Here is a 23,429-nt window from a genome sequence, read left to right on the forward strand (position 1 = left end):
GCAACCTGTGTGCAATGACCCATCCAGGTGGAGGCATAAAGGCCTGGCCAGTGGACATGTCAGGACAACTTTGAAGGGCCATCTTCACTCCAGAGCCCTCAAGGGTCAGCTAAGGTCATCTGGCCCATGATCCAGCTTGGTTTTTTCCCTCTGCTCTATCCAGTTTCTTCACTCTTAATTCCATGAGTGCTAATTCCAACAACACCCCTAATAAACATCCCAACACTAAACTCCATCTGAGTCTATATCTCAAAGAACCAATCTGTAACATACATCAAAAACATTCCAGAATTTGAGAAGGATTTTTATTTGAAAATTTCTGGTTATACACATAACATTTTAAAATCCCACAAATAGAAAACAAAAATGGTGGAAACAAGGACTTTGTGTGTCAATATTTTAAACCTTTCATTTAAAATCCTCACTCTAATGTTCTCTGACCAGAATGAAGTTAAGTTATATATTAATATCAAAAGAAAACTATTACATCGAATCATAAGAAACTGCTATTTTTATGAGCCAATAAAGGTTGACAGTTAGCAATTTACATGGCTAATATAAGAGAAAAATAGCTATTAGTATTTGGAGTTTAGAGAACATTACACTGATGAATAACTCATGAGTGAAATATATAATAATGAATCAAATTAATAATTAGAAAATACATAACACTATGATTATTGATCAGTGCTCAGTACCAAAACTTGTAGGCTACAGCTAAAGTGGGCCTTTAGGTGGAATAAAAAAGTAGGTTTTATGTACTTGCATAGGGGAAAAAAAAGTTTAAAAATTAATATGCTTCCAATTGAAGAATTTAGAGAAAAAAAAACTCAAATGAAGAAAAAGTTGAAGGAACAGAAGAATATGATGAGCTAGAAAACATAAAATCAGAATCAATCAAGCACAGAATTTGATTCTTTGAAAATTAATAGGAAAAAATCAAGCAAGATTATTCAAGAAAAAAAACAAGGCTCAAAGAAAATTAAAAAGCAAAATAGAACCCAATTATAGCTACTTAGATATTAAACATATAAGATTTTATGAATAATTTTAAGCCAATCAACCTGAAAACTCACATGAAATAGATTAATTCATAAAGAATGAAACTTACCAAAAATGACTGTAGAAATAATAGTGGTCTGAGTGGTCTAAAATAATCACTAAAAATAAACTAGATGGTGATGGTTTCATGACACTGTGAATGTGGCTAATGCAGTGAATTGTATGTTAAAATGGTTATCATAGAAAATTTTATGTTATAAATTTAAAAAGTGTAAAATATAGAATACAATACAATTCTCCATCTAGAAGAAAGTGATCACCTAGAAGGGCTCCTATTTTGAGAAAGCATATTTTCTCTTCCTTCGGTTTTAGAACATATAATCAAATATTATCTTTACATATTTTAAATCAAGTATCTTTTAAATTTGGGCAGAGGATACCTCTCTTTCCTATCTCACATAAACTAAAGTATATTTTTTTGTTTTTTCTTTTGTATATCTCTATTTTAATCAGAAATATTTATGTGCAATAATGGATCCTAGCACTGTTAAAGAAAGTGGTAAAACAAATAATGACTTCATATGGTCTTCAAGTAAATAGAACCCCTGATAAAATTGGAAAGTAATATGTAATTTTAGGAACAGTAAAAGACATCTGTGACAACTTTCTTTATACCTCATAAAATGAGTTTTGGTTCTGGAGTCTCTCAAGGCACTAAACCTGGTAGACAGCTTTCACTGGTGGACTTCACCTCTGATTTGGATAAGAAAAAATAGTATAATATATAAATAAAAATAATAAATCATTTTGTTAGAGCTTGAAACCATTGGGTAAAATTGGAGAAAAGAAGTCCAAATAAACTAACATCTATGTGTAAATATTTGGGACTAGTGTAAAAAAAGTATAATATAGTTTTTGCAGTACAAAAACTATTGGAAAAACACCTTTGGAATAGACTTGACATCGTGGTAGAATCACAGTGCTGACTTAACAATCATTAAGGCTGAGGGCTGTCCATTGGAAGCATTCATAACCACACGGCCACTGTGAGTAACATCTGGTTATTTCTTTTTGGTGTGTGCCTGAAGGGGAAAAAGAACAAATTAAAAAAAAATGTCTAAAGCATTTTAAAGTCCTCCTTTCTAAGGCAACGCATTTGGAATACATGTGGAAGATGTCCACATCTTCATATTAAACAATCACATAGCTACTGGAGGCACAATTTTAAAAACCAGGGATGTGCTTATTCTATGGAGGAAGTAGTCCCATTAGAATCCTCAGTGGGGCTGGGCTTAATGCCAAATAACCTGTAGATTCACTAGAGTTCTGATCATTCTAATTCACAGATATGCTTTGTTACTATAGTAAATTTAAAAGCAAAATCATTTTACTGACTCAAAACCTGGAGATAAATTAAAAACAGAGTGACAAAGACACTAGGAAATCCAGCATCTGCATGAGGGTTTCTCATTTTCACACATAAAATGAGCTCAATAAATCTGGATGTTAGTATCCAGTTGTAATCCCTGTATTTTATAAATTCTGATTGACCAACATTGAAATGCTGGATATATATATATATATATATATATATATATATATATACACACATATATATATATATATATATATGAAATATGCTGCTGCTGCTGAGTTGCTTCAGTTGTGTCCGACTCTGTGCAACCCCATAGACAGCAGCCCACCAGGCTCCCCCATCCCTGGGATTCTCCAGGCAAGAACACTGGAGTGGGTTGCCATTTCCTTCTCCAGTGCATGAAAGTGAAAAGTGAAAGTGAAGTCGCTCAGTCGTGTCCAGCTCCTAGTGACGCCATGGACTGCAGCCTATCAGGCTCCTCCATTCATGGGATTTTCCAGGCAAGAGTACTGCAGTTGGGTCGCCATTGCCTCCTCTGATATATGAAATATATTGATATATATATGAAATATATTGATACATATATATATATATATATGAAATATCCTGGCATTTAATTTGTGTGGCAAAAGCTATTAGAGGGCCTATAGAAATGTGATCTGTGAATAATTTGTCCCAAGAATGAAAGAAGAATCTAAAGCTTTAACAATGACTCAACCAAGCAACTTCTCTAAAATGTAAGATGATACCCAAAATAGGACAGTTCTTTGCCAGCTTGATTTTTTGAATTCTACCAATTTCTAGCTGAACTGGAAGAGACAGGCTTTCTGATGAATGTATAATCAGAACACAAAGGAAATGAAATGCTGTCAAGTTTCACTGTTTCACAACCATCACTTTTGAGTAGCTGTATCCTATCTCAGTTTCTTGACAGATGCACATAACAAAATGAAATAATGTCAAGACTTGTGAGCTCTTATCTCTAAAAGTGTCTGGGTAAAGAAAAGACTTCAAAAGTAATTTTTCCCCAAATAAGAATGTGAAAACTTTTGTCTTTAAAGCAGAAAATGTACCATCTATGTGAGACTCATTCTTGTCATATGATTCCAGATCTATTTTACAAAAGATGACTCCAAGTTCATTTGTGGATGTTGTTAACAAAGTTATCATGAGAGATAATGGACTTCATACATGAATACAAAAGTTCTGAGACCCCTACCTTCATTCTTTTTCTCTTCTTGCTTGCATACTTGCTACCCTCAAAACAACACTGCATATGAAATTATATACTAAAAGACCACTATATATAGACCACTTAAGTGGTTTATATCTTAAAAGACCACTTAAGGAGAAAAATAAAATTCTCCAAAAGTACTTGGATTCCACTGGGTGAAATCTGAGACTATTTTCATTCAAAATGCAAGGATTTAAAAGTCAGGCTTTTGGGGGCTAATTGCATATCATCTCTCTCCTCCATTTTTTCAAGCTAGCCATGCTTGTATGGTTATATATTTATGTACTCTCTTTGTGAAACTAAAAACAGCCAAAAGAACACATGAAAAAAAAAAGAAAAAAACACATGGAAATATAATTCATTTTCTCCCAGTTGACAGTCCTCCCAAAACTAGCTGGCTCCTTTCCCTATAGCCCTTCTCAACATAATTTTTATTTTTAAAAATGTTATTAGCAGCAACTTTTAACCAAAATGATCTTCACTGCATGGTCTAAAATACTTGAAACTAAATAATGAAACAAGCTTCCTGTGTATAAAATCCTTGATTTGACCTTCCTCTCTCCCATCTGTTGTCCTAGTGTAGACCACACTCTGGCTGACAGCAGGAGTGAGAGAAGGTATCTTTTTCAAGAGCAGGTTACAAAGGGCATTGAGGTGACTGAACACTTGTTAGCAGAGACCTCATGGTCTCTGCTGAGCCTGGGATGGAGAAGCCCAGTCTCACCTCTCTCTCCTGGGACCACTGCTGACCCTGGAAAGATCACTTAAGCTCACTCTGCACCAGCTGCCTCATTGGTGAAACAAGACAGTGACCTACCTCATAGGAACTAAGAGATGGCTACAAACTGCAGGTTGAAAACAGGCTGAGCTAAGTGTTGGGTGTGATTACAATGCTGCTCAGAGATGTGGCCCCTTAGTCCACAGAAAGTACCAATATCACATGATTTATGGGATGAAAGCAAAACATCTGGGAAGCCCTTTTGTTAATCATTTGATTTTATCTTTACAGAAGCTCAGAGTAGAAGTTAAGACACAATTAATTCACTTAATATGATAAAAGATTACTAACACTTTCTAACCTGGGACTTTAAGAAGTCATTTAGCTTCTCCTACCTCAGTTTCTCCATCTAAAGGATAATACTGCCAGCTCAGCATGGTTGTGAAGATTAAAAAGATGATGTCAAAAAAGTTCAAATTCAAGGCAAGCAGAACAAAGGACCCAATATTGGGTTTCTTGAGTCATTTTCGGTTCTTCTCTTGGGTTTGGCTCATTATAGTTCCTCCAGTATAGGTTGAAATTTAGTATTTATACTCCAGCTTGTAAACAAAGCTACTATCATGGAATTAGATATCACTAAAAGCAATAGAGCAATAAAAGCTTTCCTGCATGGATAAAGGAATCAATATATTGAATATACTGAATCAATGGTTCAATATATAGAGAATTATGGCTCAAGACTCTGACCATTCATTCTTACTGAGCTACATGGCCCTAGTTAAATCCCAATAATCCTCCAACTCCTCTTTTTAATTAATTGGCTAAATAATTATTTCATTGAAGTATATAGCTGATTTACAGTGTTTTAGTTTCTAGCGTACAGCAAAGTGATTCAGTTATACACACACATTCTTTTTCAGATTATTTTTCCATTGTAGGTTATTACAACATATTGAATATAGTTCCTGATGCTATACAGTAGGTCATTATCTATTTTATATGTGAAAGTATGTATCTGATAATCCTAAACTTCTAATTTATCCCTCCCTCTCCTTTCCCTTTTATTAACCTTAAGTTCGTTTTCTATTTCTGTGAGTTTTATAAATAAGTTCATTTGTTTTTTTATTAATTCCACATATAAGTGCTATATGATTTTTGTCTTTCTCTGCTTCACACAGTATGATAATCTCTAGGTCCATCCATGTTACTGCAAATGGCATTATGTCATTCTCTTTCATGGCTGAATAATATTCCATTGTATGTGTATATACAGTATATGCATGTGTCTATATCACAAACCTAGATGAATGAATAGATAAAGAAGATGTATGTATATGTATATACACATACTGTATCTTCTTTACCCGTTCATCTGCCAGCAGGCATTTAAGTTGCTTTCACATCTTGGCTGTTCTTAGTACTGCTGCTATGAACACAAGGATGCATGTATCTTTTTGAATTATAGTTTTGTCTGGGGGTATTCCCAGGAGTGGGATTGCTGGATAAAATGGCAACTCTATTTTTAGTTTTTTTGAGGAATTTCCAGACTGTTCTGCAATCTGGAATTTCCATACTGTTCTGCAATTCCATACTGTGACTGCACCAATTTGTAATCACATCAACAATATAAAAAGATACCTTTTATTCCATACCCTCTTCATCATTTATTATTTGTAGACTTCTAAATGATGTCCATTCTGACCAGTGTGAGGTGATACCTCATTATAGTTTTGAACTCGATTTCCTAATCATTAATGATGTTGAGCATCTTTTCATGTGGCTGTTGGCCATCTGTACATCTTCTTTGAAGAAATGTCTGTTTAGTTCTTATGCCCGTTTTTCTATTGAGTTGTAATTTTTTGTTTTGTTTTGTTTTGTTTTGTTTATGAGTTGTAAGAACTTTTCATATATTTTGGAAATTAAGCTTTTGTCAGTCTCATAGTTGACAACTATTTTCTCCCACTCCATAGATTGTCTTTTCACTCTGTTTATGGTTTCCTTTGCTCTGCAAAAGTTTTTAAGTTGCTTAGGTCCCACTTTTTTACTTTTGCTTTTGCTTCCATTACTCTAGGTTAAATTTCTCATCTTTAAAGCAAGTCTAACTTTGTGTACAGTCTTCCCAGGTAGTGCTAATGATAAAGAATCTGCTGCCAATGCAGGAGCCTCAGGAGATGTGGGTTCAATCCTTGAGTCTGTAAAATTCCCCTGTAGAAGGAAATGGCAATCCACTCCAGTAGTCTTGCCTGGAAAATCCCATAGACAGAGGAGCCTGGCCGATTATAGTCCATGGCATCACAAAGAGTTGGACACAACTGAAGCAACTTAATACGCATGCAACTTTGTGTACATATTGGCAGGTATATTATCAAAGTTGAAGAGTACTAGCAAGTTAAGATTTCTGCTTTTTGATTAACTGAATAGTGAATTTTCTCTCCCCTTATCCTCTCAGAAATCACCCTAAACATCAAGGATATTGGTAGATAAAAAATAAGGGTAATCCTTGATGAAATCAGGAGTCATTTGAAACTTCAAAAGACAAAAAGATCTCAACAGGCTGCCTTAGACAACAGGATACAATCAGCTGTGGCAAGACAAACAGAGGCTACCTAAGGGAAACAGATCTCAGCTATCATGGGTGAGCAGTTCTCCAACTAACTGGTGAATTCTAAGGTATTTCAATGAGGTATCATAAAAAAACCACTGTGTTTGTGTGAAGCATATACACTGTCAAGGACCTTGGAGAAGAGAAATTCTGAAATGCAAGCATCACTGTAACCACCCAACTCTGCAGGCTAGGGAATATTCATTCTCAATTTCTCCCTACCTTGCTTATCCTCTCTGTCTCTCTCTCTCTCTCTTTTGGTTATAAGAAGCTTCTGTACTAAATAGAGAGAATCCCCTCTAGCTTGAAGTGATGCCCTGCAAATATTAATATATGACCTAGAAAAAATCACTTAATCCAAAGGAAAGCAGAAGGAATAACAATAATACTAAAGTAGTATAGGATCTATAAAATACACAAATAATGTGTTCCCTGGACCAGCTCTCTGACCTTCGGTGAACCCTTGACCCAATCACCTCATCCATGATGTGGGATCAAAAATAAAAGACTATCATGAGAATAAAGTGAAATCATACATGTAAGAACTACGTAAAATAAATTATAAAGAACTACACAAATAGTTGGTCATGTCTGACTGATTGAACAACAACAACAACAACAACACACAAATGTAGTTTGTGTATATTTCCTGGAGAAGGAAATGGCAACCCACTCCAGTATTCTTGCCTGGAGAACCCCATGAACAGTATGAAAAGGCAAAAAGTATGACACCAGAAGATGAGCCCCTCAGGTTGGAAGCTGTCCAATAAACTACTGGAGAAGAGGGGAAGACAATTGCTAATAGTTCCAGAATGAATGAAGTGCTGGGCCAAAGTGGAAATGATGCTCAATAGTGGATGCTGCTGGGGAAAGTGAAGTTTGATGCTATAAAGAACAATATTGCATAGGAACCTGGCATGTTAGGTCCAAAAATCAAGGTAAATTCAAAGTGACCAAATAGGAGATGGCAAGAGTGAACATCAACATTTTAGAAGTCAGTGAACTAAACTGGAAAGGAACGGGTGAATCTAACTCAGATGACCATTATATCTACAACTGTGGACAAGAATCCCTTAAAAGAAATGTAGTAGCCCTTGTGGTCAACAGAAGAGTCCAAAATGTAGTACTTGGGTGCAATCTAAAAAATAACAATGATTTTGGTTCATTTCCAAAGCAAACCATTCAACATGTAATCCAAGTCTATGACCCAACCACTGATGCCAAAGAAGCTGAAGCTGACTGGTTCTATGAAGACCTACAAGACCTAGAACTAACATTAAAAAAAAAAAAAAAAAAAGATATCCTTTTCATCATAGGGGATTGGAATGCAAAGATAGGAAGTCAAGAGATACCTAAAGTAATAGGCAAGTTTGGCCTTGGACTACAAAATGAAGCAGGACAAAGGCTAACAAAGTTTTGCCAAGAGAACATATTAGTCATAGCAAACACCCTTTTCCAACAGCCCAGCAGATGACTCTGCACATGGACATCACCAGCTGGTCAAAATTGAAATCAGATGATATGTTCTTTGCAGCCAAAGATGGAGAAACTCTACATGGTCAGCAAAACAAGAACTGGAGCTGACTGTGACTCAGGTCATCAGCTGCTTATTGCAAAATTCAAACTTAAATAGAAGGACGTAGAGAAAATCACTAGGCAATTCAGCTATGACCTAAATCAAATCTCTTATAATTATACAGTGGAGGTGATGAATAGATTCACAGAATAAGATCTGGTAGACAGAACATCTGAAGAACTATGAACGGAGGTCTGTAACAGTGTATGGGAGGCAGTGATCAAAACCATCCCAAAGAAAAAGAAATGCAAGAAGGCAAAGTGGTTGTCTGAGGAGGCTTCATAAATAGCCAAGGAAGGAAGAGAAGCAAAAGGCAAAGGAGAAAGGGAAATATATACATAACTGAATGCAGAGTTTCCACAGAATAACAAGGAGAGAAAAAAAGGTCTTCTTAAATGAACAATGCAAAGAAAGTGAGGAAAAGAACAGAATGGGAAAGACTAGAGATCTCTTTCAAGAAAATTGGAGCTATCAAGGAAACATTTCATGCAAGGATGGGCATGCTAAAGGACAGAAAACTCAAGGACCTAACAGAAGCAGAAGAGATTAAGAAGTGGCAAGAATACACAGAAGAACTATGCAAGAAAGGTCTTAACAATCCAGATAATCACAATGGTGTGGTCACTCACCTAGAACTGGATATCCTGGAGTGTGAAGTTGGTGGGTTTTAGGAAGCATTACTATGACCAAAATCAGTGAAGATGAAGGAATTCCAGTTGAGCTATTTAAAATCTTAAAAGATACTGCTGCTAAAGTACTGCACTCAATAGGGCAAATTTGGGAAACAGCAGCTGCCACAGGATTGGGAAAGGTCAATTTTCATTCTAATTCCAAAGAAGAGCAATGCCAAAGAATGTTCAAATTACTGCACAGTTGTGCTCATTTCCCATGCTAGTGAGATTATGTTCAAAATCCTTTAAGCTAGGGTTCTGCAGTACATAAACCAATAACTTACAGACATACAAGATGGGTTTAGAAAAGGCAGAGGAACTAGAGATCAAATTGCCAACATTTGTTGGATCATGGAGAAAGCAAGGGGTCCCAGTAAAACATCTACTTCTGCTTCATTGACTATGCTAAAAAGCCTTTGACTGTGTGGATCACAACAAACTGTAGAAAATTCTTTAAGAGATAGAAGTACCAATCCACTTTACCTGCCTCCTGAGAAACCTGTACGCAGGTCCAGAAGAAAAAGTTAGAACCAGACATGGAAAAATGGACTGGTTCAAAACTGGGAAAGGAGTATATCAAGGCTGTGTATTGTCACTCTGTTTATTTAACTTAAATGCAGGGTAGATCATGTAAAATGCCAGGTTGGGTGAGTAATGAGTTGGAATCAAGAATGCCAGGAGAAATAACAACAACCTCAGATAGGCAGATAATATCATTCTAATGGCAGTAAGTGGAGAGGAGCTAAAAGAGCCTCTTGATGAGGGTGAAAAAGGAGAGTGAAAAGCTGGCTTGCCACTCAACATTAAAAACAGTAAGATAGTCACATCCTGTCCCATCACTTCATTGCAAATAGACAGGGTAACAGTGGAAGCAGTGACAGATTTTCTTGGGTTTCAAAATCACTGTGGACAATGACTACAGTCAAGAAATTAAAAGACGCTTGCTCCTTGGAAGGAAAGCTATGAAATATGAGAGTTGGAGGGGAGAAAGGTAGAATATTGTTCATTGGGTCTAGAAAGATCTACTGGGAAAAAGTGTAGGTCACCTCTGTTTTCTAATTTGTGAAGAAAAATCCTACATGATATTAACATCATTTTCTCCATAAGTCTTTGTTGTTTAGTATTATGTCCAGTTAGAGTGTTGGTCTGTTTGCTCTACCAAAACCTCTGTTTAGCACTCTAGAGATCTCCTTTCCTGTGATGATACTGTCTGCTTGCTCAGTCTTTGCTTTATTACTTTCTGCGTGTGAAATGCCTCTACAATTGCATTTCTACTCTTTAATATTGTATGCAGTGACTTGTTCCTCAAATGTGCTGCTCTGATTTTAAATTTGTGTCCCACCAGTAAAGTTCAGATTCAACTCCCCAAACAAACAAAAATAATTAGTTCCAGTTACCCCCTTACGCTTCCTGTATCTTCTGGAAGATGGAAGTTGTCACCAGAATAAGTCATGAATTCACAATACCTTAATTCTATAGTCTGGATGGTGTTTAAAGGTATACAAAGCATTTTCTCAGAGATGAGGTGTGTGAGAGCACTAAGCACTGTATATGATGTGAGAAAGGTGCTCAAAGAGTAACATTCAGGTCACATAGAATCTTTCTAGCAAAGGTGAGTTGATAGTAATCGACTGTACAAATGTGATAACTGAGGTCTCATTGTACAAATGTGATAACTGAGGTGACAGCCTAAAAACATAAAAATAAATAGAAAATAGCCTATATTCCCTCTGTCAATGTTTCTTCTTATTCTTTCTCCTTAGAAGATCTGTACTTTCCACTGTTCAGAGGGTAAGAAATTATCCATGATCACAGAGCTGTTGGAAGAGTCGACAAATTTGGCTTGTTCAGGCCTAGACTGGGGACAACAAAGATTGTGTTCTGAGCTTTTCAGAAGTACTTACATTTTATGCAAATGTAGGGAAACTGCACTTGGAGCCCTATATTTTTTATGCCTGAAATTCACAGAGCACTTTCATCCACTATAGTGTCTCCCATTTAGAGCTTCCCTCCTAAGATATGACAAGCATTTGTGAGTCCCTGTAAACCTAGTCAAAAAACAGCCAGAAATCCCACAAACCCTTTTGTTCTTTTGACCTTAGGAATTTCACATCAGAGGGATATATCCCCAACTATGTGTCAAAATCCTCAATTTAAAAATGTGTTTTCATTACATATAATCAAACACTGAGTAGTGAGAAATAGATTACTGAATTCTAGATGGGTCCAGATATCATAAGATATTGGCTTCAACACCCATATATAATAGATGAGGAAGTCCCTTAAGAGGAAGGTGGCCCTATATACATAACCATATACATTGCCACTCATCATTAAAACACTAAGATCATGGCATCCTGTCCCATCACTTCATTGCAAATAGAAAGAGTAAAAGTGGAAGTAGTGACAGACTTTATTTTCTTAGGCTCCAAAATCACTGTGGACAGTGACTACACCCAGGAAGTTAAAAGATGCTTGCTCCTTGGAAGGAAAGATATGACAAACCTAGACAGCATATGGAAAAGCAGAGACATCACTTTGCCCACAAAAGTCACATATATAGTGGCTCTATACACATAATTAATGTTATGCTAGTTTGTAGCAGACACAGAATTAGAAATCTGTTCTTTCAGTAAGTGTTTCAAATCAACTGTAATATTCGTGTAAAAAGAGGCATAGGTCATAGAATTAGAAAGCTTGTTGATTCCTGGCCTAACAATCTTGCAACTAATTTAAGAGTATTTATTGGCAAGCTACATTTGCGTGTTGTTGTTGTTCAGTTGCTAGGTTATGTCTGACTCTTTGTGACTGCATGGACTATAGCATGCCAGGCTCCTCTGTTCTCCACTATCTCCTGGAGTTTGCTCAATCCATTGTGTCGGTGATGCTATCTAACCATCATGTAATCTGCCTCTCTTCTCCTTTTGCATTCAATCTTTCCCAGCATCAGTCTTTTCCAAAGAGTTGGATCTTCACATCAGGTGGCCAAATTATTGGAGCTTCAGCTTCAACATCAGTCTTTCCAATGAATATTCAGGATTGACCTCCTTTAGGATTGACTGGTTTAATCTCTTTGCAGGCCAAGGAGTTCTCTAAAGTCTTCTCCAGCACCACAATTCAAAAGCATTAATTCTTTAGGGCTCAGCCTTCTTTATGGACTAACTCTCACATCCATACATGACAATTGGATAAGCTATCACTTTGACTATATGGACTTTTGTGGGCAAAATAATGCCTCTGCTTTTCCATATGCTGTCTAGACTTGTCAACTAGCTGTTCCTTGATAGGACTTACATCCAAAATGTACTGAGAGCCAAAACAATCTTGAGAAAGAAGAATGGAACTGGAGGGATCAACCTTTCTGACTTCAGTCTATAAAGCTAAAGTCATCAGACAGCAGAGTACTGGCACAAAAACAGACATGCAGACCAATGGAAGAGTATGGAAAGCCCAGAGATAAACCCAGGCACCTGTGGGCACTTTATCTTTAACGAAGGAGGCAAGAACATACAATGGAGAAAAGACAGTTTCTTCAATAAGTGGTGCTGGGAAAACTGGACATCTATGTATAAAAGAATGAAATTAGAACACTCCCTAACACCATACATTAAAAAGAAACTCAAATTGGATTAAAGACCTAAATGTAGGACCAGAAACTATAAAAACTCTTAGAGAAAAACATAGGCAGAACATTCTTTGACAAGATCCTCTATGACCTGCCTCTTCGAGTAATGGAAATAAAAGCAAAAGTAAACAAATGGCACTTACTTAAAAGCTTTTGCACAGTGAAGAAAACTATAAGCAAGGTGAAAAGACAACCCTGAGAATGGGAGAAAATAATAACAAATGAAACAACTAACAATGGATTATCCTTCAAAATATATAAGCAGCTCATTCAGCTCAATATCAAAAAAATAAACTACCCAATCAAAAATTGGGCAGAAAACCTAAACAGACACTTCTCCAAAGAAGATATACAAATGGCTAATAAACCTATGAAGAGATGCTTAAAACCTCTCATTATTAGAGAAATGCAAATCAAAAGTACAATCAAGTATCACATCACACTGTTCAGAATGGCCAGCATCAAAAAATCTACAAACAAATGCTAGAAAGGGTGTGAACCAAAGGGAACTCTCTTGCACTCTTGGTGGGAATGTAAACTGATATGGCCACTATGGAGAACAGTATGGAGATTCCTCAAAAACTAGGAATAAACTACCATATGACCCAACAGTCCCACCACTGGGTATACACCCTGAGGTACGGTTTCATCATTGAAAGAGACACGTGTACCCCAGTGTTCACTGCAGCACTATTTAAAATAGCTAGGACATGAAAGCAACCTATATGTCCATCAACAGATGAATGAATACAGGGGTTGTGGTACATACACACAATATTCAGTTCAATTCAGTCGCTCAGTCGTGTCTGCCTCTTTGTGACCACATGAACCACGGCACTCCAGGCCTCCCTGTCCATCACCAACTCCAGGAGTTTACCCAAACTCATGTCCATCAAGTCAGTGATGCCATCCAGTCATCTCATCCTCTGCCGTCCCCTTCACCTCCTGCCATCAATCCCTCCCAGCATCAGGGTCTTTTCCAATGAGTAATCTCTTTGCATGAGGTGGCCAAAGTATTGGAGTTTCAACTTCAACATCAGTCCTTCCAATGAACACCCAGGACTGATCTCCTTTAGGATGGACTGGTTGGATCTCCTTGCAGTCCAAGGGACTCTCAAGAATCTTCTCCAACACCACAGTTCAAAAGCATCAATTCTTTGGCGCTCAGCCTTCTTCACAGTCCAACTCTCACATCCATACATGACTACTGGAAAAACCATAGCTTTGACTAGATGGACCTTTCTTGGTAAATCAACGTCTCTGCTTTTTAATACGCTGTCTAGGTTGGTCATAACTTTTCTTCCAAGGAATAAGTGTCTTTTAATTTCATGGCTGCAATCACCATCTGCAGTGATTTTCGAGCCCCAAAAAATAAAGTCTGACATTGTTTCCTCTGTTTTCCCATCTATTTACCATGAAGTGATCGGACCAGATGCCATGATCTTAGTTTTCTGAATGTCGAGCTTTAAGCCAACTTTTTCACTCTCCACTTTCACTTTCATCAAGAGGCTTTTGAGTTCCTCTTCACTTTCTGCCATAAGGGTGGTGCCATCTGTATATCTGAGGTATCTGATATTTCTCCTGGCAATCTTGATTCCAGCTGTGCTTCTTCCAGCCCAGTGTTTCTCATGATGTACTCTTATGATGTGTGAGTAGTACACAATATTACTCAGCCATAAAAAGGAATGCATTTGACTCAGTTCTAATAAGGTGGATGAACCAAGAACATATTTAACAGAGTGAAGTAAGTCATAAAGAAAAAAAACAAATATATATTAGGGCATATATATGGACTCTAGAAAGATGGTATTGATAAGCCTATCTGCAGAGCAGCAATGGAGATGCAGACATAGCCAGTGGAAATTTGCAGTATCATGCAGGGATCTCAAATCCACTGCTCTGTGACAACTTAGCAGGATGGAAAGTGGTGGGAGGGAGACTCAAGAGAGAGGGGACATATGCATACCATGGCTGATTCATGTTGATATACAGCAGAAATCACCACAATACTGTAAAGCAATTATCATCCAACTAAAAATAAATTTATATTTGAAAAAATGTACTGAGCACCTATCAGAATGAAATGTAAAGCATCTGCAGAGTGTTCTATGCTCTGTAAGAATCTAAAGCCAGAGTTCAACCACCTGGACTCTGCAATACAAAATCTCTCTCATGCACACATGACTGCACACGTTCTGACCCCACCCCCAGCACTGCTGCAGATTCTCAGCAGACCTGCCTTCAACCTACAAAATATTAAGACTCAGTCATGACGCTTAGTCTCCAGAGGCTTCTGATTGAAAAGGGCACAGAGTGCTTGTTACCAGATGCCTGTTGGAGATCAGGTGAAGAGTGTGAACTCTGGAGACAAACTTCAATTACAACTCCCTGCAGCAGCCTCACCTGTTTGGCTCTTTCAGTGAGGGCAGTGGCCTCAGCCTCACCCAGTTGTTGCACCATCTTGTAAAATAGGCTCTTACTGTTTTGCAGCAAATCATGTGGTGGACTGTATTCTTTCATTGTCCCTGAATCCAAAACCTGTTAATCAGCAGAAACAAACCCATTATTAGCATGCAATGTATCCCAGTAACATACAGTAACTCAGACAATATTTTAGAAAGAGGCAGGAGGAAAAAAATGGAGAGAATCTTCTAGGTGGTAGGCTTTGTGCTGTGTAAATGGTTTGATTACCTTGTTTTACCAGGCAAAATCCTAATGAAACTGTGCAACCTCCGATTGGGACTTGAACCCACGGTCTTTTAATTAGAATCACTCACCTGGTATCTGGACGTACTGAAGTTCAGGTGCTTTATGTCTCAGCTCAGAAAGAATTCAGTGAGAGACAAAGTGATAGTGAAGAAGTGGGTTTATTTATAGAGATAAAGATTCTATTGTATCTCTATTGTATACTCGATAAGAATGTGTTCCAATAAAACAGTTATTAGTCAAAAATTTCACTCTCAGTACTTATATGGTATGGAAGCCTTAAGAATATGTTCTTGAATATTGGTCCACAGATTTCTTCTTCACCTTACTGTAGCAAGAATCACAAAATCTTAGGAAAACTACCTTCTTACAGTGTTTTCATGACAGATTCTTCTATTTTAGCTAAATTTTATCGAGTCCTCATTTTCAAAGAATTCACTGATTTAGCTATTACTATGTTTTGTTTCCCTGGAGAAGGAAATGACAACCCACTCCAGTATTCTTGCCTGGAAAATCCCTTGGACAGAGGAGCCTGGCAGGCCACAGTCCTTGGGGTCACAAAGAGTTGGACATGACTGAGCAACTGAACACACACATACAGATTCTATAGACAGACTGCAGGCCATCTCAAAAGGCAAGAGTGGCTATAGCAGAAACACACTCAAGGGACAGAGTGTGGATCATCTCAGAAGGCGAGAGGCCTCTGCTTATTTAACTTATATGCAGTATACATCATGAGAAATGCTGGGATGGATGAAGCACAAACTGTCAAGATTGGTGGGAGAAATACCAATAACCTCAGATATGCAGATGACACCACCCTTATGGCAGTAAGTGAAGAACTGAAGAGCTTCTTGATGAAAGTGAATGAGAAGAGTGAAAAAGTTGGCTTAAAACCCAACATTCATAAAACTAAGATCATAGCATCTGGTCCCATCACTTCATGGCAAATAGATGGGAAAACAATGGAAACTGTGACAGACTTAATTTTGGGGGGCTCCAAAATCACTGCAGATGGTGACTGCAGCCATGAAATTAAAAGACACTTGCTCCTTGGAATAAAAGTTATGGGCAATCTTGACAGCATATTTAAAAGCAGAGACACTACTTTGCAACAAAGCTCCATCTAGTCAAAGATACTGTTTTCCCAGTAGTCATGTATGGATGTGAGAGTTGGACTATAAAGAAAGCTGAGTGCCAAAGAATCGATGCTTTTGAACTGTGGTGTTGGAGAAGACTTTTGAGAGTCCCTTGGGACTGCAAGGAGATCCAACCAGTCCAACCTAAAGGAAATAAGCCCTGAATATTCATTGGAAGGACTGATGCTGAAGCTGAACTTTGGCTATCTGATGCGAAGAACTGACTCATTTGGAAAGACCCTGATGCTGGGAAAGATTGAACGTGGAATTATAAGGGGATGACAGAGGATGGGATGGTTGGATGGCATCACTGACTCAATGGACAAGAGTTTGAGTAAACTCCAGGAGTTGGTGATGGATAGGGAGGCCTGCGTGCTGCAGTCAATGGTATCACAAAGAGTCGGAGTGAACCGAACTGAAAAGAGCACTGAATCTCTTGTCAGAGAGGTTAAGATGCTTCTTGAATTTGGCTGTGGTTGTAGTTTATTATTCTGAGAGTGAAAGGCTGGCAAAAAGAGCTCCTACTTAAGCAGCTTTAGCAGAGCTGCTTTGCATAGAATAAATTTGTAGAAATCCAGTTTTCTCTTTGGATAAGACTAAAGAAGCAAGAAAGAAATTGGGCTCCAAATTCCAGTGATCACAGCCTGGCATAGCACACAGGGAAGCCCAGTCTGAATTGCTGAGACTCTAAATCTCTTTTGTCACAAATTATCTTTCCTTGCTTCTTTCCTTTTTCCAACTGCCTACCTTTCAGCCACTTTATTGCTCATTAATATGTCCACTAATTGGATGCTGAAAGGGAGAGGAGGGGGCTCTTAACTCTGCCTTTCTACCTGTTGGTGGCTTTGCTTAATAGCTTCAGAGCGAAGGAAGAGTCTGAAACAATTGGCCTAAATGATGTACCCAGGAAAACAGTTTTAATGTGAAGTGGTTTCCTGGTAGCTTAGACAGTAAAGAAAATGCTTCCAATGTAGGAGACCCAGGTTCCATCCCTGGGTTAAGAAGATCCCCCAGAGAAGAGAATACCTACCCACTCCAGTATTCTTGCCTGGAGAAATCCCATGGACAGAGGAACCTGGCGAGCTACAGTCCATGCGGTTGCAAAGAATCGGGCATGACTGAGTGACTACTACTACTACCACTACTAAAGTAAGTGTATCTTAAGAAAATACCCTGAAACTAAGCAAGACACAGGTTGTGTTTCACATCTAGGTATTGTACTTAATCCATCCTATGTCATTTAGTGGGAATTAATTGTTCATTAAGTCTCATAAAGGCCATTTTCCCACTAACCTTTTTTTAACTACTGTGCATCAGTGCTAAAGGCATCTTTCTTGCTGAAGAATAATTGAATTGGTCATATCCACCTAATTACTAAAATGTCCTATAATTTTGCATGCCAATTTAGATGCCCTCAACGTACAATTTTACTTAAACATAGAACATATAACTACTCCCCTTGACATTGAAGAAGAGGAAAAAAACACAATTTTAAAACACAGGTCTATCTCATGCCAAAGACTAAGTAAATAAGTACAAAATTGGGGCAGCAAACAGATGGGCCCCAGGCTGCCCAGCTGGAGTTTGTTCTCTCTAGACAGATATTCCAAGAAGAAGACAATAGCAGGAGGGAGAAGAAGCTGAGCTCTGCCCAGATAAAAGATAAACAGGCCACATTTTCTCATTCTCAGTGTTAAGAAGACCTTCCTACCTACACATGTGCAGAAATGTTTCTTGAGGGTCAAAAAGGGAGGGGTCACCACCCCACTGTAGGTGATATCAACCTACCCATAAGCCTCTTCTGTAGGATCCATCTTGCCTAAGGGATGTATGCACACACATAGGAGGACCTTGAGATAAACTAAGTACAGATTCCGAGTCAGATAAAACAAGATGATTGTCCAAAGGAAACCCAGAAAAAATGCCCCATATAAGTGATTTTACCTATCACAAGTGTACCACTCTTTTTCTGAGCCTGCCCATGTGACTATCTACATGTTATCATTTTCCCTCCTACCGAGCACTTTGTTTCACTACTGTCCATCTGCTTGTATAAATTCATTTATACAAAGTCAGAAGTCCAGGGCCTTGTCACTGGCTACAGGCCCTTGAGGCCTGGTGCCTGGGATTCAGAGCTTTCTATGCCTCAGCCTGACTTCAATCTCTGTCCAGGGAACCAAAATCCTTCTTCAAGCTGCTGCAGGCTGAGTCGCCTGAGATCAAAAGGTTCATTACTTCATTCAATGAACAACTTTACATTCTGCAAAACCAACAACTTTTAAAAATCACCACTTCAGAGTTGGTGAAAATGAGTTCTCTGACTATAAAGACTTTACATATTTCAATGAAAATATTAATATTTTGTCCTTGTCCAACTTTCTACTTTATTCAAATTTGAATGAATAGTAAATTTTCCAATTTCTCTCACATTGTCTAAAACACATAAATGCCACTGAGATGAGTAGTTATTAGAATTGGCTAATATCTAAAATACTCAAAGCCAAAAAAAAAAAAATTAGTGCTCTCAAAAAACAATAGGATTAATAATATAAATGGTAGAAAGATCATTTTGATCAAAATACTTTGAGCCATTTCAGTATTAGTGCCTACTAAAAATTGGCACTTGCCTTCCACTTCTATGAGAACTAGGTCACAAATCACTTCAGCCACTGACCTTCAACACATCCTAAAAGGAGTACATGGTGGAGACTTGGAATGAGACACTCTGTGCCCTGGGAAAAATTGGCAGAATACACCTTCAGATACTTAGATACTTTTAGGAGAAGATTTTTGTGAGCCTGATTCTTGCATCTTCTCATATCTAGCCCAATTCTTGGATCTCCTCATATCTAGAAAAGCACTAAAATCATTAACAGCAATATTTGCTCTTCATGATTAGCAACAAGCCTCTGCCAAAAAGTGTACTTAGCTGCACATACCCCGCTTCACAATCACATCTAACACTGACCCTCTACTCTTTGGAGTAGTTTCTCAGAGTGATCTGAAATGCTGTCTCCTAGGCCACAGTCCTCATTTTGCCCCATATGAAACAACTCACAATTCTCACATTGTGTGTGTTTTTTTGTTGTTGACATTACTAACTCATTATATTTTATAAGGGGAGTTTTCAGTTTTAGGTGGGGAATGACAGAAGTGTGATAGTTTGTTGCAATGCTTGATAATTTATAAGAACTTAAAATTTAACTTTTTAAACACTTTAAAAATGCAAATACAATACACTTCATTAACACTCTTTTAATAGGCATTAAACAAAATACAGTATCTTAAAGTGAACTGCATTGTGAATACAGCCTCAAGTGGACAGATTCACAAGGTTTGAGAGATGGGATGCCCTCACATATAAATGGAGTGTAACAAAGGCTACAGTAACCATCAGATCCATGAAAGCATCCCATAACTAAAATAGTAGTCTTTGGATTTGGAATGGAAAATAAAAATAGCTGTGAGTTGAGGATTTACTGTTTCATATGCTTTATAATCATCATTGTTAATTCTCAAGAATGTCTCTCAAGAGTAGACAAACAAGGTTCATGATTTCCATCAATCCACTCTTCCATTTATTCCTTCCTTTTTTCCTTCCATCTTCCCTGTCCATTTATCCATCCTGTAAGCACTGAATATCTATCACCAAAGCACTGTTCTAGGAATGGGAGATTCAAAGATAAGCAAGACAGTCTATCAAGAAGTTCACAGCCAGACACAGATGAAGACTGATGTGCAGTTAAATACTTTGGCCAAGGCAGTAGAATCAGCAGATGGCAGAACTGGGATTTGAATCTAGGACTGAACTTTCATTACTTCCTCTGCATGTGAGTTACAAGTAAAAGACATTGTTAAATTATTTACCATAGGTAAAATAAGAGACATGAAAAGTTTAATATTCAATAGTCTAAAATATCTTTCCATATGGATAATACCTAATGTTAACTTTGTTTATAATTTAAGAAAATATGCATGTAAACATAAACATTTATCCTGTCTACTTTTCAACTGTAATTTTATTATACTCAGGCACAAATTATTTACTGTGTGCCTGGGATATATTCACAAAAAAAAGAAAACAAGGTTTATTTAACTTTAATGATCAATAAATACAAAATGGCCCACAGTCAAAACATATTGAGGAAAACAAGTCAATTTTCATTAGTTTCAAATTTATTCAGCAAACATTTACTGCATATTTAACTGCATTGATAGCACTATGCTAGATGCTCTAGAAGAGGAAAACACATATGTCAGGGAGCCTATACTGAAAGGAGAGAGAGAAGAAAATCCTTAAGTGTCTATAATGCAAGAAAAAAAAATGCATGACAAGAAGGAGTTGAGTAACAGAAGAGGTGACTTCTGGCCAGAGGTTTGGAGGACAGGCTTCAAGGACAGAGAGCAGAGAGCTGGGCCTTGAAGAATGAATAGCCTTGAACATGCAGAATTGGAGGTGGGTCGGCAGACAGTGGTCATTCCAGACACAGGCAACCAAATGGACCAAGAGGGTTGGTTGCTAGCTTGGGATCTCCTCCAGAGCAGGTTTATAAGGTTTTCCATGTTCACTTTGCATCTCAGGGCTCTGACATTGTACATGACAGGAATCAGGCACACAATACATGCTGATTAAAAGTTAAAAACAAAGGAAACTAAATTCAGGGTACGACAGGGTGACTGCCCAATGGTGTAATTTGGCAAGACTGTAGGATAAGATCAAGGAGGGAACGGATATAGCTGGCAAGGGAAGCCGCCGAGGCAGTGGGATACAGGAGTGACAGGATAAGGGATGTGGACATGGAGGACCACATACATGCCTGATGGCTGTGGGCAAGAGGGAATGTGAAAGGGAAAATGAAAACAAACAAGCCAGTGTTGAAAATAAAGGCTTGAAACTTATTGTCAAATGTTGGAAACAAAGAAAAAGAAAAGGGGTAGTCAGAGAGGAGGGGGCACTGACAGGAACAGAGTGCAGTGTGGTCAACGATCATGTCAGGAGCTACAAGAGTTACACCGGAATATAAACTGAAAAAAGGCCAGGAATAGAATTTTGCCAACGTAGCCTCTATGTCAAAGATTCTAGGTATTTCAGAACACATAAACATAAAGCAACTCTAAATTTTATGTACAGAAAAATAGGCACAATTTTGAATTATTTTTTAACATTTTATATCTATAAGAAAATGTTCCTATAATCTCTCACTCTTCCCCCATTCTTCCTGTAACCCAAGTTGAACTAAACTGAACCACACATTTAAGTTAGTGTGATAATCCCTTGATCCAAGAAACTCTCCAGGAATGCCAATCTCAAATCATTTGCCACTCTCCACTGGTTAAGGACAAATGAATTAAGTGAGATAAGTCAGTCAGTTACATAAGCTCAATGAAGATGTGTTTATCTAGGTAGCTGTTTTAGACATAAAAATTAAATGGACCTAGTGCAAAATAATTTGATTCATTTTTTTAAATTTTTACTTTATATGGGAATATATTTACTTTTAATTTTTATTACATTGGAATATAGTTGATTAACAATATTGTGGTAGTTTCAGGTTTATAGCAAAGTGAATCAATATATATGTTTCCATTCTTCTTCAAAAATTTTTCCCAATCAAGTCATCATAGAACATTGAACAGAGTTTCCTATGCTATAAAGGAGGCATAGGAGGTCCTTGTTGGCCATCTATTTTAAATAGAGCAGTATGTGCATGTCAGTCCCAAACTCTCAATCTCTCCCTCCCTGCACAATTCCCCTGGGTAACCATAAATTTGGTCTCTGGTCTCAATGTTAGTGAGTTTGTTTCTGTTTTGTAAATAAGTTCATTTGTATCATTTTTTTAAATTTTTTTTTAAATTCTGCATGTAAGCGATATCATATGATATTTGTTTTTCTCTGTATGAATTACTTCATTTAATATGATCATCTCCTGGTCCATCCATGTTGCTGAAAATGGCGTTATTTCATTCTTTTTTATATCTAAGTAATCATTGTGGGCTTCTCTGGTAGCTCAGACAGTAAAGAATCTAGCTGCAATTCGGAAGACCAGGGTTTGATCTCTGGGTTGGGAAAATCCCCTGAAGGAGGGCATGGAAATCCACTGCTGTATTCTTGCCTGGAAAATCCTCATGGACAGAGGAGACTGGCAGGCTACAGTCCATGAGGTCACAAAGTGTCAGACACAATTGAGCAACTAAGCACAGCACAGCACAGCACAATATTCCATTGCATATATGTATCACATCTTCTTTATCCATTCATATGTCAACTGACATTTGGGTTGCTTCCATGTCTTGAGTATTGTAAACAGTGTTTCAGTGATCACTGGGGTGCAGGTATCCATGTTTTTCTCTGTGTATATGCCCAGGAGTGGAATTGTGAACAGGGGCTGTTTTTAGCTTCTTATGAAACCTTCATAGTTTTTCTTCATTTGTTTGTTTGTTGCTGTGCTGGGTCTTAGCTGTGGCATGAAGGATCTTCATTGTGGTATGAGGGATCTTCATTGTGATGCATGAGCTCAGTAGTTGTGGTGTGTGGGCTTAGTCGCCCGGAGCATGTGGGACTTTAGTTCCCCAACTAGGGATTGAACCCAAGTCCTCTACATTGGAAGGCAGATTCTTTACCAGTGGGCCACCAGGAAAATCCCTCCAGTTTTTCAATAGTGTCTGCACAAATTTACATTCTACCCACAACGTAGGAGGGCTCCCTATTCTCTACACCCTCTCTAGCATTTATCTGTATGATGATCATCATTCTGACTGGTACAAGATCTCACTGTAGTTT

General features: G+C 37.7%; 1 protein-coding gene across 1 annotated transcript in view; it reads right to left on the reverse strand.

Moving 5' to 3' along the window:
* Nucleotides 1-283: 283 nt before the first annotated feature.
* Nucleotides 284-23,429, reverse strand: part of LOC139182031 (ATP-binding cassette sub-family C member 4-like) — a 404,344-nt gene continuing 381,198 nt past the window's right edge. The window contains exons 23-24 of the mRNA XM_070785515.1: nt 15,207-15,341; nt 284-2,084 (exon numbers count right to left, since the gene is read on the reverse strand). Coding sequence (XP_070641616.1) covers nt 2,064-2,084; nt 15,207-15,341 — 156 coding nt within the window. The 3' untranslated portion in view covers nt 284-2,063. The remainder of the gene's footprint in view (nt 2,085-15,206; nt 15,342-23,429) is intronic.

The sequence above is a fragment of the Bos indicus genome, unplaced genomic scaffold (assembly GCF_029378745.1).
Source record: "Bos indicus isolate NIAB-ARS_2022 breed Sahiwal x Tharparkar unplaced genomic scaffold, NIAB-ARS_B.indTharparkar_mat_pri_1.0 scaffold_64, whole genome shotgun sequence".
Taxonomy (NCBI): domain Eukaryota; kingdom Metazoa; phylum Chordata; class Mammalia; order Artiodactyla; family Bovidae; genus Bos; species Bos indicus.